The sequence below is a fragment of the Lolium perenne genome, chromosome 7 (genome assembly GCF_019359855.2).
Source record: "Lolium perenne isolate Kyuss_39 chromosome 7, Kyuss_2.0, whole genome shotgun sequence".
Classification (NCBI taxonomy): domain Eukaryota; kingdom Viridiplantae; phylum Streptophyta; class Magnoliopsida; order Poales; family Poaceae; genus Lolium; species Lolium perenne.
Genome location: NC_067250.2, coordinates 316,877,180 through 316,894,017, shown reverse-complemented (window position 1 = coordinate 316,894,017; position 16,838 = coordinate 316,877,180). Strand labels below are relative to the sequence as shown.

The following is a 16,838-nucleotide window of genomic DNA, read 5'->3' as shown; positions in this document are numbered from 1 at the left end:
CCCTTCACCATGCTCCTGTGATGTTGTCTACCTATGTCGCAGATGGCGACATGGCGGCCATCTTAGCACATTATCGGAGTCTTGGCCAGCTACGCCTATAAACCCGACGATGCTACGTCGACATTACAAACCAGGTTCCATGTTCAAGTCCGGCAGTGTAAGTCGCGAACGTCGATCTCACCGTGACTTTCTCATTCCGACATGTTGTTCGTCCTCCCCTTCAGCCTAAATCCTCCGATTGCCTACACGATATCCTGCGATTCTCATTCGCTACTTGCAGCATTCGTCGCCGCTCTAAGATGCATGCCTCAATGTTTGGCCGCTAGTTTATTTTTGTTACTTAATTTTCACAAATAATCCTAATTCTAAATGTATTTTCTCTCCAAGAATAAATCATACCGGGTTTCCCTTAACCACCGGGGAGTACATTGCATCAAGAATTTGAATCTTAATTCTAATGGAGCTGCTTCCGTACACCAACTTATACAAAATGTTGCACAAATCCAAGCGCCGGCCGGCCGGCCGGCGGGGAAGATAGGAATGCATTTAGCGCTAATACGAGCAAAGTATATACAATTGATCTCCTCGTCGTTGCGGTGGCTAATCGAAGCAGCTAGCTCAAAGCTAAACACAGTGATCGATCGTGTACGTGGTCTATGCTTTAATTTCAGCTGTCAATGCTAATCGAAGGCGAAGCCGCTTGTAGCAATCAACTGTTGGACGGCGTGAGCTCAAGGATCCGGCCGGAGAGCGCAGAGACCAGGGCAGCCTTGAACCCGGGGTCTCTCGTCAGCGTCGCCGCCATTTGCTCCGCCAGGTTCTTCCTCTCCGCCTCCGCTGCCGCCTCTTGTTTCAGCTGTTGCTGCTGCTGGTGGTGGTGCTGCAACTGCTGCACGACCGGCGCCGGTGGCGATATCCGGACAGCGGCGCCGGCGGAGGCGTCGCTCTTCTTGCCGGCCTCGTGCTTGGCAGCGGGCTGGCCGTGATTGTGGTCGCCCTCGTACGTGGCCACCAGCACGGTGACGTCATCGGCGCTGCGCTGCACCTTCTTCTTCACCGGGCACCCCGGCGCGAAGGAGCACCGGAAGTAGGCCCTCGGGCACGGGTTGTCCTTGGTCACCTTCTGCCCGTACTTCCGCCATTGGTACCCGTCCTTCACCACCTGCTCGACAGATAAAAAACGATTAGTTAAACTGGCCACGAATCAAATTATGTTGCAAACTTGCGATCGATCGATGATAACGAGGAAGAACCGAAGAAGAAGATGGATTGGTTTCGTTACTTACGAGGCTGAGGTCGGCGGGGTCGGCGTGGACGTAGCTCTTAGAGACCCTGCTGGGCTTGCACTCGTCGGCGCGCACGCGCTTGCTGGGCTCATGGACGGACGTGCACTCCGTCTGGTCTGGCCCGACGGCCACGGTGACCGCGAACTGGCCGCTGCCGGCCGCGGCGAGGGGCGGAGAAGGGTTGCGGTTCCCGCCGGCGGTTTCGAGGCTGTCGCTGCGGACACGCTTCCTGGATGGTGAGGCCGCCGAGCCCCCCTCCGAAGTCGTGGACGACTGGTGCTGCTGGGTGGCCGCCGCGGCCGCCATCATTCCGGTGACTTTGCCCTGCAGCTCGCCGTACTTGGCCACGAGCGCGCGGAGCATCTCGCCCAGCCGCCTGTTCTCCTCGCCCACGCGCCGGAGCTCGGCCTCCAGCGCCTCAACCTCGTGGCTTTTCTTGACGGACATGAAGTCCTCCTCCACGAGGACCTTGGTGGTCACCGCGCGCCGCGCCGTCGGCCGGCCGAGGTTGAGGCCGAGGCTCAGGGTAGGGGAAGGCTGCCCGATCATCCACTGCTCGTCCATGGCCGCTTCCGTCGCCGCCGTAATCGCAGTACCGTTGAGAATTGGATCGAACCGAATGGTCAGAGCAAGAAATGGCTGGGGAAGAGAGACCGGGAAGCTAGCTGCGCAGGAGCTATGGAGCGAACTGGTCGTGGCTGGAGAGGAGGAGCGCGCGGGTATATATAGAGGGAGGAAGGCGAGAGGCATGCGGCGTTGGGAGTTTGGTAGGAAGGAGAGGACGAGTCGGAGGAAGCATCTTGGGGTGGGGGCATGGCGCTCGCGGTCGTCGTCGTCTTGGTCGTGGTGACCGCGATAGAATATTGCAGCCGGGAAGAAGCAGTACTACTACTACTTTTTGTGTGTCAAATTTGAGCATGAGGTGTGAGGTCTTCTGGATTGGGTAGGAGTTTGTGGGAATTGTTTGATTGGCCAAGTGGGTGGGCTAAGCACTTGGGGGGTCGCCATTTGGTCAAGGTGATCCATCAAACGCTAGCAGCTGGGGATTGGTTACAATTTGGCACTCCAAGGAAGAACAAGGCGGGCCCCATTGCCTTCAAAATCACAATATGAGGACAGGTAGACCAAATATAATGCATTTTTATGCCATTGGTGGATGTCGACCTGGTATACCAGATGCAACATACCCGTCGTTATATTTTGCCATGGGGTGAACTGGCATGTGGGCTAGAACACTATCAAACAATTTTCAACATGCAACCCTTTATATTTTACGAGTAAGGATAAATATTACGAATGGATCCGTGTAAATGCATATCTGTCATGTTGGGCACGGCTTTTAACATCATTTTCTGGCATGGATTTTTCACGAACATGTACTAGCGAACTCACGGGTTGAGTATAGAGATTTAGCTCAATTGATACACTTGTGATAGGTTGGTCTACATATGGTGACCCAAAGCATTTAGATAGTGTCCAATCATGATGACGCATTTGCAATGATTTCCCGCATTGCTATCTTCCTTTTTATGCATCAATTGTTGGGTTGATATATGAATGTTGGCTCTTAGGTAGAAATTCCGTCAGCAATTGCTTTTATAAAAATTCATATGGAATGGCACAGCCCATTACATTGATTTCGTTGTATGTAAAACCAAGGTTCAAAAAAGCGGTAAGCGCTAAGCGAGCGGTAGACCACCGCCTAGAGCAATCACCGCTTAAGCGGTGCTTAGGCGCGCTTAAGCGTTTTGTACGGACACACCAAGAGGGGTGGCCGATTGCATTTTTCAGCGCATATAAGGTCTAATATTCCTTCAATATTAGCCCAGTAAGGCAATGTTGGCCCAGTAAAGCCCATATGAAACCCTAGCCTGCCCAGCTCAATCTGAACCATCCACATTCTCTAATCTTCATTGCCCATCTACTCTCTTCTATCTCTTTTTCTCTCACCTGCTCCCTTCAGGCACTCATCGACAGCCGCAATGGCATTGCTGCTGCCTCCTCTTCCATGGATTCCCTGCAACCACCCCTCCTTCCCTGCCCTCACCCCCTTCTTCCCTGCAACCACCCCTCCTTTCCTACACCGTTTCCTCTACCAGATTCCAACAATAGCACGACCAAATTCCTAGGATCGCTTAATTGAACGCTCAGGCCAGAAGCGAAGCGGAAGGCCGTCGCTCAGCGCTTAAGCGCGCTTAAGCGCGCCTAGGCGTACACTTTTTTGAACCATGTGTAAAACAAAGGTTTGTTGGACCTCTTTTAATATTTTCTCTGAGATACAACATCATTTTTTCAAATGTTTGCACAAAGTTGGTCGAAGTATCCAAATGAAATTTTTATAATGGAGTGTCTTGACTGTAGGGAGCATGTGTGACTACGCATTTATGAAATTCTAGTCAATTTTATGCTCAACATTGTAGTTTACTTGTACAACTAAAGATGTCATTTCACATAGAAAAGTGCACTTTCACCAAACCTAGAGTTGAATTGCAAGAAAAAAGTAAGTGCAACACAAGAACATAAGCCTAGTTGTGGCAAATAAAGTGCAATTGCATGTGCACAAAATAAAAGTGCAATTGCACCTACTGCAACAAATACAAAATAAACCAAAAAAAGATAGCAAAAGTAATTACTAAAACTTCACAAGAATGAACGAAATTTTGCACGGTTGACTAAAACTTTAAAAATTAAAGGTGACTCAAACTCAACACAAGGTAACTTAAACACGGATAAACAAAAAAAAAATAACTGAAACCTCAAAAACATCCAGGCGCATATTTGTTTTACCAATTCTGATTTTCTAAAAATGACTGGAATTACAGCTAAGATTTAACAAGGAAAAAGGTGATGCAAACTGAACACACGGTAATTTATAAACCATTAAACAAAAAAATAACTGAAACCTCGAAAAATTCCAGGCGCATACTTTTTTATGCCAATTCTGAAATTTTAACGACATGTCTTAGGTCAACTGTAGGATTCTCTGAACAAGTCGTGACATCTCAAAGCCCTACACCTGATTAAGCGACCCGGTTTTGGATTACCAAACATATTATCAGCATGGCCAGAGCTTAACACATTACGATTTCGTCTCCAGTCAATCAGACATAATACGGAGGACCTGGGCCTGGAGTGAGTACGTGCTGGACCCAGCTCGTATCGTGACTTTCAGTTGACGTGATCTCGGAAAGAATCGGTAAAAAGCGATTGAACGATATATAAATCTAACTCGATCTGGACCAAGTGTGCGTACGGTGTGACATAAACAAATTTGGCTTGATCTCTTCGCACCCTGTACGCAGCCACCATTACCAGCTGAGAACAGGTAAAGCCCAGAAATCACAGAGACCAGGTCACATTTGTTGATCTTTTACTTTACAAAAATCTGGAAGAAAGGCGGCTGATAAACTACGTACGAAGTCCATAGACTTCATCCACAGTACATACTTTACAAATTTAATATGTGTACCAGCATATGAGTTGTACGTACGTGCGCGCTTCTTGGTTCAAACGTCTCTCTTGAACCGGTGCTGAATTTCGTCTGAATTTCCAGGTTTCTTAACGATGCCAGCAAGACCACATCAAAAGCAACGAAGGTTTTCGTGAAGCGGCAAAGCTGTTGTTCTACACATTCTCGAAGAAAGAACTCGAAGAAACAGAAAGGTTCATGCATCATGCGTGTTCAGATTTCTTTTTCAGGGTGATTAATTTGCAAGCATGCCTCTATGCAACCAACATATATTGACCAAATAAATGATATATCAATTCTAAGGTCAATTTGGATCCAACACTATTTTAGATCGGACGCCAGGAAGAAATATGCTGTCACGAATCACATGTACACATTTGCGGTGTGAACTCGGCGAGGTGCCATATGTATACTGTAGTTTATGGGTCGTTGTTGGGAGCCTTTTTCGGTTAGCAAGCACGAGTATCACATCCAAGTTAATGAGATGCATGCATGCATGGCCATGCCTGGATCGATGCATCGAATCTCCTATAGCTATGATTTTTGCACATTTAGCACGTGTTGTTGATGTGATCCACCTGCCTAGCAGGTTGCATGAACTTTACACTGGATATTGTCAAATGGCAACTGAGCTCATTGAGGAGAAGAGAATGATTCCATCAATGTTTTTTTTAGGGAATAGGCCGTCCAAGAGGTATCATATTTCATAGAAGAAAGGTTAAGATGGTTGAGACATCTCTAAGAAAGGTACAACACATCCAACACGGTACATTGCCAAGCGGCTTACTACACACTTTGTACAATGACCGGATGATAAACGACTCGCATTGTCAAACATCCTATTACAAATGGTGGGGAGATGTAGCACAAGGTTTCAAGACCGCTTCACGATCAAGCAACCTTGCTTCCAAGGTAGCCTCAACGTACCTCCCATCCTGAACCTAGAGGAATTAGCGAGAAAAATGCATAATCCTGACGGACTTGGGGAAGACGTGGACCAAGTTGCATCCTCCTTGTTGTATATTGCGTCTCGGAAGCCCATGCCCTGGTAATAGGGGTGGATATCAAGCTAGTTCTAGAGGCGGGAGTAGGAACAACTTGTTGTTTCTCTGCACATGAATATCATATTGAAGCTGTAGGGGACCCAAGAATTTTTGAAAGCCCGGGCAAACAGTACATTTGAAGGCTTAAGTTGCTAAATTTTATCAAATACGGGTAAAATTACAGTGCCGAACGGCCGAAAGCCCGGGCAGCCGGCAGGCAGTAGGGATGCGAGATCCGCCACTGTATTGAAGACACATACTATCAGTTAAAGCATAAAGAAATAATAAATAATAATGCATAGGAAATAAATAACAACTCATTATTATTGCATATATGGCGTATTTCCTTCAGAAAGCAAAGTCAAGACCATGCCACAACTCTAGGTAGATTATGCCGTTCACAGACGTCACCGTGGCCCGCATCGGTCGCACCGAGCAGGGTTTCACCGTGGTCAACCATAGAGACCCAGATGCTACTGAGACAGTGGACTGCTGGAGATGGGGGACAAGGATGCAAGCTATCGGCTTGAGCCACCACCATAATGAGGAAGGCACACCAGCCTCACAAAGAAGGAGCGTTGACCACCACATGCATCATCCTCGTCAAGTCGATCATGATCGGTACCACCTCGGCGCATAGCCGCCACCACAACAACAACCAGCTGCCAACGACCCAAGCAAGCATTTCCGCCCTGGAGGACTGCAACCACCAGATCTGGCCACAATAGCATGGAAAACACCACCTGATAGAGGATGCAACCATCCACATCGTCATCACGTCGAGCTGCCGCTCAAGGTCCATAGAATCGCGCCGCCGATCCCTGCTTCCTAACCCTAGAGCCACCATGAGAGAAGGAGGGGCACCGCCACCAGTAGAAGCCCCTCTCCCCGCCGCCGGCTCAGCCCGGGTTTCGCTCGGCTGTGCCCCTTGGTGGTGGTGAGTGGGTGGGAAGATCGCGGGAGTGGACCTTGGCTCACCCGATTTGAGGCCCCGATGCGGCTTGGAGGAGCCGCACGGGGATGCCCTTTTTTCGTGAGAGAGTAGGGGACTCGATGTCCTCGATCAGTATTTGGCTAGACTGATAGTTTACATGGAACATATTTCCCTTAGTTAATCAGTGGCAACTTCTAAATACGTGGAAATTTAAAATAAGGTGAATTCCTCATAATACCATGCAAGGGTTCATGTATTGCTCACTTCACTCGATGCCACAGAGACGGAGGGACCGACGACTACAAGCATTTAAGTAATGTTTCCACCATTGCAATTTTTCAATTTATTAAACTGTTAATCTAATTGATGATCCTTTATCATGACTGAGTTCGTCTTAACGAGTACTTCAAAACAGAATCTCACCTCAATATGTTGGGATATCATAAATCCATCACAAGCAAGCTAATGGGTATGGGTATGGACAACGCAGGATATGAACCAATGGATACTCCACGGAAGCTATGCGTCCAAGGAAACTGATGTTCTACGAACATCGACTTAGACTGGGACACTCCTTAGTTAGTATAAAGAGAGGCTATTGTGGCAAAATAGACAATAATTACCCACAGTAAAAAATTTAAAGAATAAACTTGCAACTAAACAAATTCAACATGTCTAACCCTTTTATGCCGCCCCCTTCTCCACGGCGCGGCGCCGCGGCCTACGGCATCATACAATGAGATGTCAGGCCCCAATCCATGGCACCGCAAATTTGTTTTGTCGTGTCCCAACTCATGACGCCACACAATCGGATGCAGCGCCCCATCCTTTGGCGCCACAAGCATGACAGAAAAGGGCTAGACGCCGTGGAATTGTTTCATGGACGAGTTAAAAATGTTATAAGTTTAGTTTGTTTTTGTTTAAATTGCCGACTCACTAGTGGAGAACAGGCCTTTGGTCCCAAGCAAATGTCCCAGTGCAGAACCAAACCGGGACTAATGTGGGCATTGGTCCCGGTTCGTTTTGCCCAGGGCGACCCCACTATCTCAGAGCTTGTCCGGTAGTGGCCTTTAGACCCGGTTTGTATTACAAACCGGGACTAAAGGGTCCACGGCAGGGCGCGGCAGGCCGTGTCAGCCGTGAGAAACCTTTAGTCCCGGTTTGTAATACAAACCGGGTCTAAAGGCCCCCCAATCTGGCTATATTTCCTTGCCCTGCCCAAGTGTGAGCCACACTTGGCCATTTTTTCACTTTCTTCACAAGAGGGGTGTATTGCTCTCCTCTCTTCTTCACATGCACAAGAGGTGTTTGATGAAATGCTTAAGAGGATTTGCCACTTGAGTTTACACAAATCAAGCCACACTTCCCGCCCGCCGGGCTACCGCGTCCTGACCGGCTGGTTGCTGAGCGTCGGAGGCGTACCGGTCCCTCCTGTCCCTCTAGGTGTGGCGCGCGAGATGGCCATCACGAACCACTACTACTTCGAGCTCACGCCAGAGCAGCGGAGGAATCCCCAGTGGCATCCCGACTACTTCCCGACTTGGGAAAGCTTCTTCATCAATCGGCGTGAGAGGGCGCTTGCCAGGCACGAGGAGGGCGGCCCGCCTCCTTCGGACTTCAACGAGACCGGCCGTCGGCTGTGGTGGCGCGGCCGGACTCTCTAGGGCGTCGTGGCCTACCGTGGCCCCCGCCTGCGCTACCCTCAGTCCCAGCCCACGCGTGCTCTCCCGTCGAGGTTCGACTACCGCGACCCCGATGCCAGCGACGATGATGACGGCGACTACGACGACTACAGTGGCGAGTACTATAGGGCTAGGCACGAGTATGACTGAATGACTCGAACAGTCGAATCTGGCGATGTATCTTAATTAATTTTCAGTTGAGCTCTGTACTTTAATTCCATGTATGTGGCGGGAAACTTTTCTCCGAGGAGCTCTGTACTTTAATTTCAGTTCAATCGTAATAAATTTCGTGTCAACCACTTTATTGAACAAAAACAACCGACAACGACTTTATAAACTAAATTTAAACTAATAGAACCGTCAACGACTTTATTGAAATTACAATAAAATAGATAAATTACTAGTCTAGTCTCTACTCGTCGTCGGAGGTTGTCTCCGTCCAAATGTCCTCCCACCGAGGGTCGTTTTCGGTCCAAGTTGTATTCGGGTTCTCGAGCTCGAAGGCGGCGACGGCCCGACGGTGGCGCCTGTTGGACCTGCGTTGTGCTCTAAGGTTAGCAAAGAACGCGTCGGTGTTGTCGACATCGTTGGGGAACTGCGCCCTCCACTGGCGCATCAACTGCTCGTCGCGCTCGGCGATGGCGATCCTGCGCTGCACCTGGCGGTGCCGGCGACGGTCCTCGTCGTCGACGAGGCACGGCGGTGGCGCGAGGAACTCTGCCTCCTCTAGCGATTCAACATCCGGGAAGTTCATGTCTCGCCCTGGCCGCCGAAAACGCCACGCCGCCACGTCGTAAGCGCGCGCCGCCAGCTCCGGCGTGTTGTACGTGCCGAGGGTGAGGCGGAAGCCACCGGCGCGTATCTCGGCGGTGAACCTACCGCTCGGACGCACTCGAACGCCACGGAAACCGGACGCCCCTCGACGACGTGGAGGCATCCCGGAGATGAATGAGCGGAGGCGGTGGCGACGTGTGGTTGCGCCCGCACTCGTCGCTCTATATAGCGCACGCGGGGCATGGCACGTGTAAGCCACGGCTACACACGTCGCACACCGGCGTCGGCGGGGCGAGGCACGTGGAAGCGGTGGCTACACGTCGCACGACGGCGTCGACGGGTAAACGACACGTGTGGCAAGCCGGAGGGACACGTGGCACGGGGAAGGGACACGTGTGGCACGGCGGCGGTGTACGCTATACATTTAATTATGCAGAATGAAGAAGCTCGAATGCAAAAGAGGCAAGCTCCTACCGCTGGGGTTCATAGACCCAGACACAGTTCATGAAGTTACGGTTCGAGACTACGCCCAGGACACAGAGGACAACATGGTAATGTTTTTAGTGAAGCAAGCAAACAAAGAGGATATATTCTTTCCCTACAACTTCAAGTGAGTGTTATATATAACATACATTATGCTTGTGCACCTTCCACTTTATTCTCGTAATCATTGAGCTATGCTTGTGCAGATTTCACTTTATTCTCCTAATCATTGATCTTCACAAAGGAGTCGTAAATGTCATGGACTCGAAACGTAACGAATATGCGGAATGGGCGGACATGGCTGCCATCCTCCAGAGGTAATTTCAATCAATTTCGTATTAGCATCTTCATTTGTTCTAATTCGACGATATCATCAACTAATCAATAACTCATTTACTCATTATTTTTTGCCGGGCAGGGCCTGGAAACGGTTCATCACTACTGTTCCGGGTACATGGAAACCGGAGCTTACATTTCAAGATTACCCTGTAAGTAGTACTATATATCTATGTCCGTGAAACTCTATATATGATATTTACTTTCAATACGATGCTTGATTATTAGTTTGATCGAACTATTTTTTCGTAAAGTGTATGAGGCAGGAACCCGGGAATAACTTATGTGGATACTACGTCCGCACCTTCATTCGTGACATGGCCTGTCCCAGGGGTGGGGATGCCCGTATACACCACACTCGTGTACGATAACAAATTCTCACAATTATCTTAATTAGTACCATCTATTGTATTGAGTTCCATTCATATATTGATGATCTCCTTTTTTAAATATAGATGAAACGCCTGCGGGACACTCTCATAACGGAGGATCAAATACGAGCAATTCAAGAGGAAAACGCGGGATTCTTTCTTACCGAGGTCATTACCCCAGGTGGAGAGCACTATAGGAAAGTCATAGCTATGTGTTGAGCAACTTCGTAGAAGCTAATAGATTTAGTAAAGAGATCCGACTTTATGTTGTAAATATGCATGCATTACGTGTACTGTTGACGATGTCTATATATATTCACGACGATTTTTTGTGTTTTGTTGAATAATATATATGCATTCTTTGAAACTTCGCCGCAGAGAAACCCTAAACTTTGTCACGCAGTAGAAATAGCAATTCTCACGCGGCAGAAACATAGTCCGGTTCGTAGCACGAACCGGGACCAAAGGCCATCCACCGCGAGCTCCCTGGCCACACCACGTGGCGCAGCCTTTAGGCTCGGTGCAACTTTGAACCGGGACTAAAGCGGGGACCCTTTAGTCCCACCTAATTGGTCCCGGTTTGGAAACTGGGACTGAAGGCCCAAATGGACCGGGCCTATAGCCCCGTTTTCCACTAGTGACTGTTGTAGGAAATGCAAAAAAATACTTTTGATCATAGAGAACGGAAGCAGCAGAGACAGTGGCTTGCACGTGGAACACGCGCTTTTCGCTGCCTCAGTGACGGTGGAACCGGCGTCCTCCACGTGTAGAAACAGGACGGGTTGGGACATAAAAGTTGAGACAAAGCCAACATCTCAGATCTATACAGCTCAAATGATCTCGGCCAAGTCGGACTGGAAGGGATTACTGGCTGCATCGCGTGGACCCTGTCTGCCTGTCGTCCGGCCCTAGACCCGGTGGCCATTTTCCGACCTTGGGGAGATGTCGCAGAGTGGAGTAGGCTCCACTTCATTTTATTTCTCCAGCTAGTGGCCGGCCAGCGACTTGTCGCGGACCTTGACTGCACGCGCCACGCACGTTTTTCCTAGCCAAACTTTTCTTCTCCCAGCGAGACTCACTTACTCACTCGACAGTGAGACTGAGAAGGAACAATTCAGGCACGTGCACTTGTGGAACCAATAGTAGGTCTCCTATGATTAATAGATAGAAAAATCATAGGAATAGAAAAAATATAGGATTGAAATGTCATGGCTATTTGAATTCTATAGGAAGATGAAGCGCGTTTGACTGTAGTAAAGGAAATTTTCCATGAGGTATAACCTCATGTTTTTTTTATAGGATTTACATTACAAGATTCCTATAGGATTTGTACCTACGGGATATATTCCTACGAATCAAACAACATGTGTAGAAAATTTTCCTATAGGATTCAAATCGTACACAATTCCTATGAAATTTCTATGAATCAAAAGAACCCGTAGTGGTATAGCCTGTACCGGGCAAGATCTGTAGCCTCTTTAGAATAGTGTTTCCTATATGCCGACCCAGTCGGCACCTGCACCGCGCCGCACACCCCCGTGGGCGGTGTGGGCCGGCCCGATTAGGCCATTTTTTCCTGTTTTTTTCTCCTTTTCCTTTTCTTTTCCGTTTTCTGTTTTTCTTCTCTGTTTTCCTTTTTTTTCTCTCATTTTATTTTTTCTGATTAATTTCGAAAATTTTGAAATATAAAAATGTTCAAGTTTGACAAAATTTGAAGGAATTTCGAAATTTGAACAAATTATGAATCTTGACCAAATTTTGAAATTTGAACAAATTTTAAATTTTGAACTATTTTTATATTTGAAAAAATTCGAAATTGGAACAAAAGTTAACCTTGAACGAACTTCCAAATTTTGGACGAATTTTGAAATTTGAACAAATTTAAATTTTGAACGTTTTTTTTTCAAATTTGAACAAATTTTAGATTTTAAATAGTTTTAAATTTTTGACGGTTTTCAAATTTTGAACGGATTTAAAAAAAAATCTGTAGACAGAAAATTTTGAACACAGTTTGAAAACATAAAAAAACTTGTAAAATATTAGTTTTTAAAAACAAAACTACAAAAAGAAAATGGAAAAAAAATAAGAAAACGAAAATGAAAAAGAGGTTACCTAATGGGTCATGACCCAGTTAACAGCCGCCGGGTTGGAGGGGTGTGCGGCACCCCTTACCTGCCGACCCGGTTGGCATATAGCAGCTCCATTTAAAAACATCTCCAGCGGCTTGACGTAAGCGGATCAAAAGTAATTGCTTGCATTGGCGCGGATAAAAAATGAGTATGCTCCAACCATGTGACACAACTCAAACTGAACGGCTAGTCCGTGAAAATGCATCCGTGGTCCAAATTTGGGTCGTAAATGCGTTGCCGTGGTCAGCGCGTATCCACATCGTTCTCCCTCGGCCTCCTTGCAAGCTACTGCGCCCGCTTCGTCTTTTGTGCGCCTTCTGCCTTCTGGGTCATTTCTGTATGGCAGGTACTGGCCGGTGGAGGCGACGCTACAGCTTTCTACACCCCGTTAATGGCGCTCATGCCTTTTGCGCGCCAGTATTGGTGGGGGAGGCACCGGACTTCAATGCTAGGGCATTGAACGCGAGCCACTTGCTCGTCGTTTTAATGTGTGATGGCCACGTCCATTTGTCCCCACACCATTGTCCATCCTTTCCCCACGCTTCGACGATGTAGTCTGCACCATCACCGCAACGGTCACCACCACCATGGGAAAAGGATGGCCCTTCTGGCGCTCGAACAACGAGCATGAAGTGGTCTCTTCAAGACGTAGAAAGAAGTAGAGTGACCGTTGGTACGTGCTAGCGAAGTACGCAAGCGAGTCGTCGTCTGGTGTTGTCGTCGACGCTGCTCAAGTCGGCTAGCATGATCCTTGTTTCCTCCGCACGGGTCTTGGCCTCGGCGTCCATCCTTCTGGCCTTGGCGTCTGCCTTTTTGGCCTCGACGTCCATCCTTTGGACCTTAATGACCTCTTTCGTGAGGTTGACGTAGATGGCAGCTGCGGCCTCTTTCTCCAGACGCTTCTTCTCGTTCTTAGCAGCCATGGCGGCATGATCCTTGGCCATCATCTTCTCCAAGCTCTGGATGAACGCAATGGCATGTGCCTCCCGGACTAGATCGGCCTTGGTAGCCTTATGGCCCCGGGGACGAGGTGGAAGGGCATGACGGCCATGATCGCTGTCTTTGTCGTCGACATTAACCGCTGTCCCATTCTTCACAGCTTCATCATAGGCCGCAAAGCTTGTTTTCCACTTTTGCGCGTCCTTCAGCTTCTCCCAGCAATGGACCATATGGTAGCCCTTCTTACGCACTGCCCTGAACCTGTCCAAGGCCCGGGATACTTGCAATCACGCCAACACCGCTAATGATGAACATAGAATGATGTAAATATAATAGAATGATGATGGTTGTCTCTTGTTTACCACTGGAATCACGCCAATGCCGCTAATAGGGTTGTCTACAACATGTTTGACGGTGGAGCAGAACTTGCTTGTCTCTTGTTTGATGTAGTTCCATCTTTTTCTGATGCCGCTAATAGGGGTCGTGAAGCTTTCTCTCCTTGTACTCCTGCATGACCTTGGTCTAGTACACCTTGCCCTTTTGCTGCGCGCCATTGATATAGTCATGGGTTGTCGTCATCCACGCGTTGCACAAACACTTGTCCTCGTCTCCTAGTGTCCTGTGGCTCTCCCCCTTCTTCTTGCTAGCATTGTCCGTGGTGAGGACATGCCATGTTGGCACGTCCTCATAGTCGTCGACGCACACGGGTGTTGGCTGCGTGGGTTGGGTGGAGAACAGCGGTGCGCCATCGATGTCCTCCGCATCTTGCGTCGGTGCCCACTCATTATGCGGCCCTGTCCCGGCCCCGGCATCGCCAACGAAGCCACCGCCGTAGATCATGGCCTCGATGTCTTTGTCATGCCGGTCCTTCCAATAGGCCTACGAATCACCGGACGTCAGACGCATGACACATGGCAGTCGCACACATGAGAGAGCTTACGTACCGGGTCGTCCATCATCGGGGCAAATGTTGCCATTTCGTCAAACAGCCTGCGGGGCACCGGCATGGTCTCCTCCAGCACCTGACACCTCTTGTATGTCGCGCCTGGGCACGAGTCACCGCTCCTCGGTGTCCGGTTGAGGTCGGGAACCGGCCCCGTTGAACTGCACCGGCGCCACGCCGGAGGCGAACCGCGATGTCGGGTGGACCTGCACGGGAGTGGGAGTTCCAGGACGCAGCTGGGAACTTACCGAACTCACCGACGAGGCCGGAGGAGCGACGGCGGCGATCCCCTCTCGCTTGACGAGCATGTAAGCGAGCATGTAGGCCTCCGCTAAGCTTGGATGGAGGCCTAATTGCGCGGCGCCGGCTTTCATCTGCATCTGCCACGCCTGCTAGCTGGCCTCCATGGCGGCGGCCGCTGCATTCCTCTCCTTCATACTCTTGCGCCGGCCTCGACGCCTTCTCCTCCTTGGACAACACCTTCTTTGCCGCCTTTGCCTTAGCGTCCCGGCCGCTGGTGGCACCCCGCTTTGCTTCCGCCGGAGCTGCAGCCTCCATTGTGGCTCTGGTCGTGGCTATAGAGGAGTCTGGGGCGGCGGCGGGTGCGAGGGTTACCTCGAAATCCATGGTGGTGGCTGCGGCGGTGAGGACGTCCATCGCGTCTGGACTGCTCGCGTTGGTCTCATTTGATTTTTCGCGCAGGAAATAGCCACCGGCGGGAATGTTATCTGCCTGCCTGCTACTGACGCGCGGGTCCTACGTAAGTTTTAGCGGACACTCGGTGCGACCGCGCAACGTCCGTTGAGACGCAAACCTGGCACATATTTGAGCCAAGTTTGCGTCGCCGCGAACGGGCCGGTCACTTTCCGTCGCCCCGCTGAAGTAAGGTCCAGACGCATTTTCGATCACGGCGGACGCAAACGGTCGCTCAGCGCCGTGTACGTCGGCCGTTAGAGATGCCGTAAGTTTTTCAATTTGGGTGTTGAAGTTCACGGCAAAATCTCGCTTCGTTCGTGTACCCGGCGGCCGGCGCCGCCCGCCGTGGACAATATTGGTCCTTGCATTTGGTGGACGGAATCCGTGGGCGTGCCCTGAAACGCGACCATCGAAGCACGAAATCTCGCCGGTCGCCGGTCGGTAGATCCGCCTTGCTGGCGGAGCACGACGGACCGCGACGCCACAAGGGGACGATGGATGCAGTGCAGACTGCCAATTCGTCGTATACGTGGACAAGGTCTTGAACTTTTCTTCCGCGCGCACGCGCGCACGTATACAGGAATTTTCGCCGTCATGTTCCCCGGCGCCGGCGGCTAGTAAGTTTCGGTCTGTCTTTGTTTACTGGACTCGTCTGAACTGCATCGACCGTTCCATCGTCTCGGGACCGACCGATGCATGCAACAACAAAAAAAAAAGCTAAAGTCGACGTGGAATTTTGCTTCGCGTCTCTGTCGGCGACGTATAGTAATATGCTTAGCTATCTGATAGTATCATATACTCTGCTGCATCTTTGATTCTTTGTACTTAGTAGTACTAGTACGTATATCTAATTCTAATCATATCTCCATGTTCTAACAGCTCAGCGATGACGCAGGCCACGCGCACATGTTTATAACCCATACATATTGGCCTCGTTACATACCCATGCATGACGCATATACCTTTTCGGCCCCAATTGATGCACGTGAACGTCGTGTCACGCGTGTTTGCTGCACATGCTACTTTGAGAGCTCCTTTTGTTTAGTTCGCTGCTCGGCTCCCTACAGCTTAACTATCACTTTTGTGCACTCATCTTGCCTTTTGGGTGTGATGTTGATGATAATAACATAGCTAGTTATCTTTTTTTCTTTATTTATTGACAAACCATGTTATCAAAATGTATTGTGATGTATTATGTTATCGCCTCTGTTACTCACACTATGGAGTAGTTCACGCCATCTAGAGAAAACAATACATATCTATGCTACAACAAATCATTTTTTATTGTCATTCCTCGTAATAAATGAAAATTACTTAAATTTTGGTAGGAAATTATGTTGCTAAGGGAACATAAATGATACAATAGAGAAACTAGTATTCTCTTATTTCGTAAGAGATCATGTCTTAGCTAAGAAAAGATAAGTTTTTTTATTATCTCTTCTGCAAATAACCAAAAATCCAAAGTGGCAAGCGAACGGAAAGGATGACGTCACCCCATTGAGATGTATGATGTTATCGCCTATGTCCTAATATGTTATTGCAAAACAGTTTCACAGCAGCTGATTTTCCAAAACAACTTTGGGCCATGTGATTTTGAGCTTTATGGTTCCACACAACAATTTTTAAAATTGTATAATAGGTCACCATCCGCACTTCAGGAGCAAGGAACTTCGCCTCATGCTCTCTTTGCATGTTAGGGAAGCTCAGCTTGGACTTGGCCGGCCAAACACCCACACCGCCGCATCAACGTGCA

The 16,838-nt window shown here is 49.0% G+C and overlaps 1 protein-coding gene across 1 annotated transcript; it reads right to left on the bottom strand.

The window, feature by feature from the left end:
* Positions 1-433: 433 nt before the first annotated feature.
* LOC127317491 (WRKY transcription factor WRKY28) lies at positions 434-2,003 on the bottom strand. The gene is made up of 2 exons (XM_051348047.2): positions 1,287-2,003; positions 434-1,162 (listed from the first exon to the last, which is right to left on the bottom strand). Exons 1-2 carry the CDS (start codon positions 1,848-1,850, stop codon positions 710-712), a joined length of 1,017 nt encoding a protein of 338 aa, XP_051204007.1. The 5' UTR covers positions 1,851-2,003; the 3' UTR covers positions 434-709.
* Between the last annotated feature and the right edge of the window lie 14,835 nt (positions 2,004-16,838).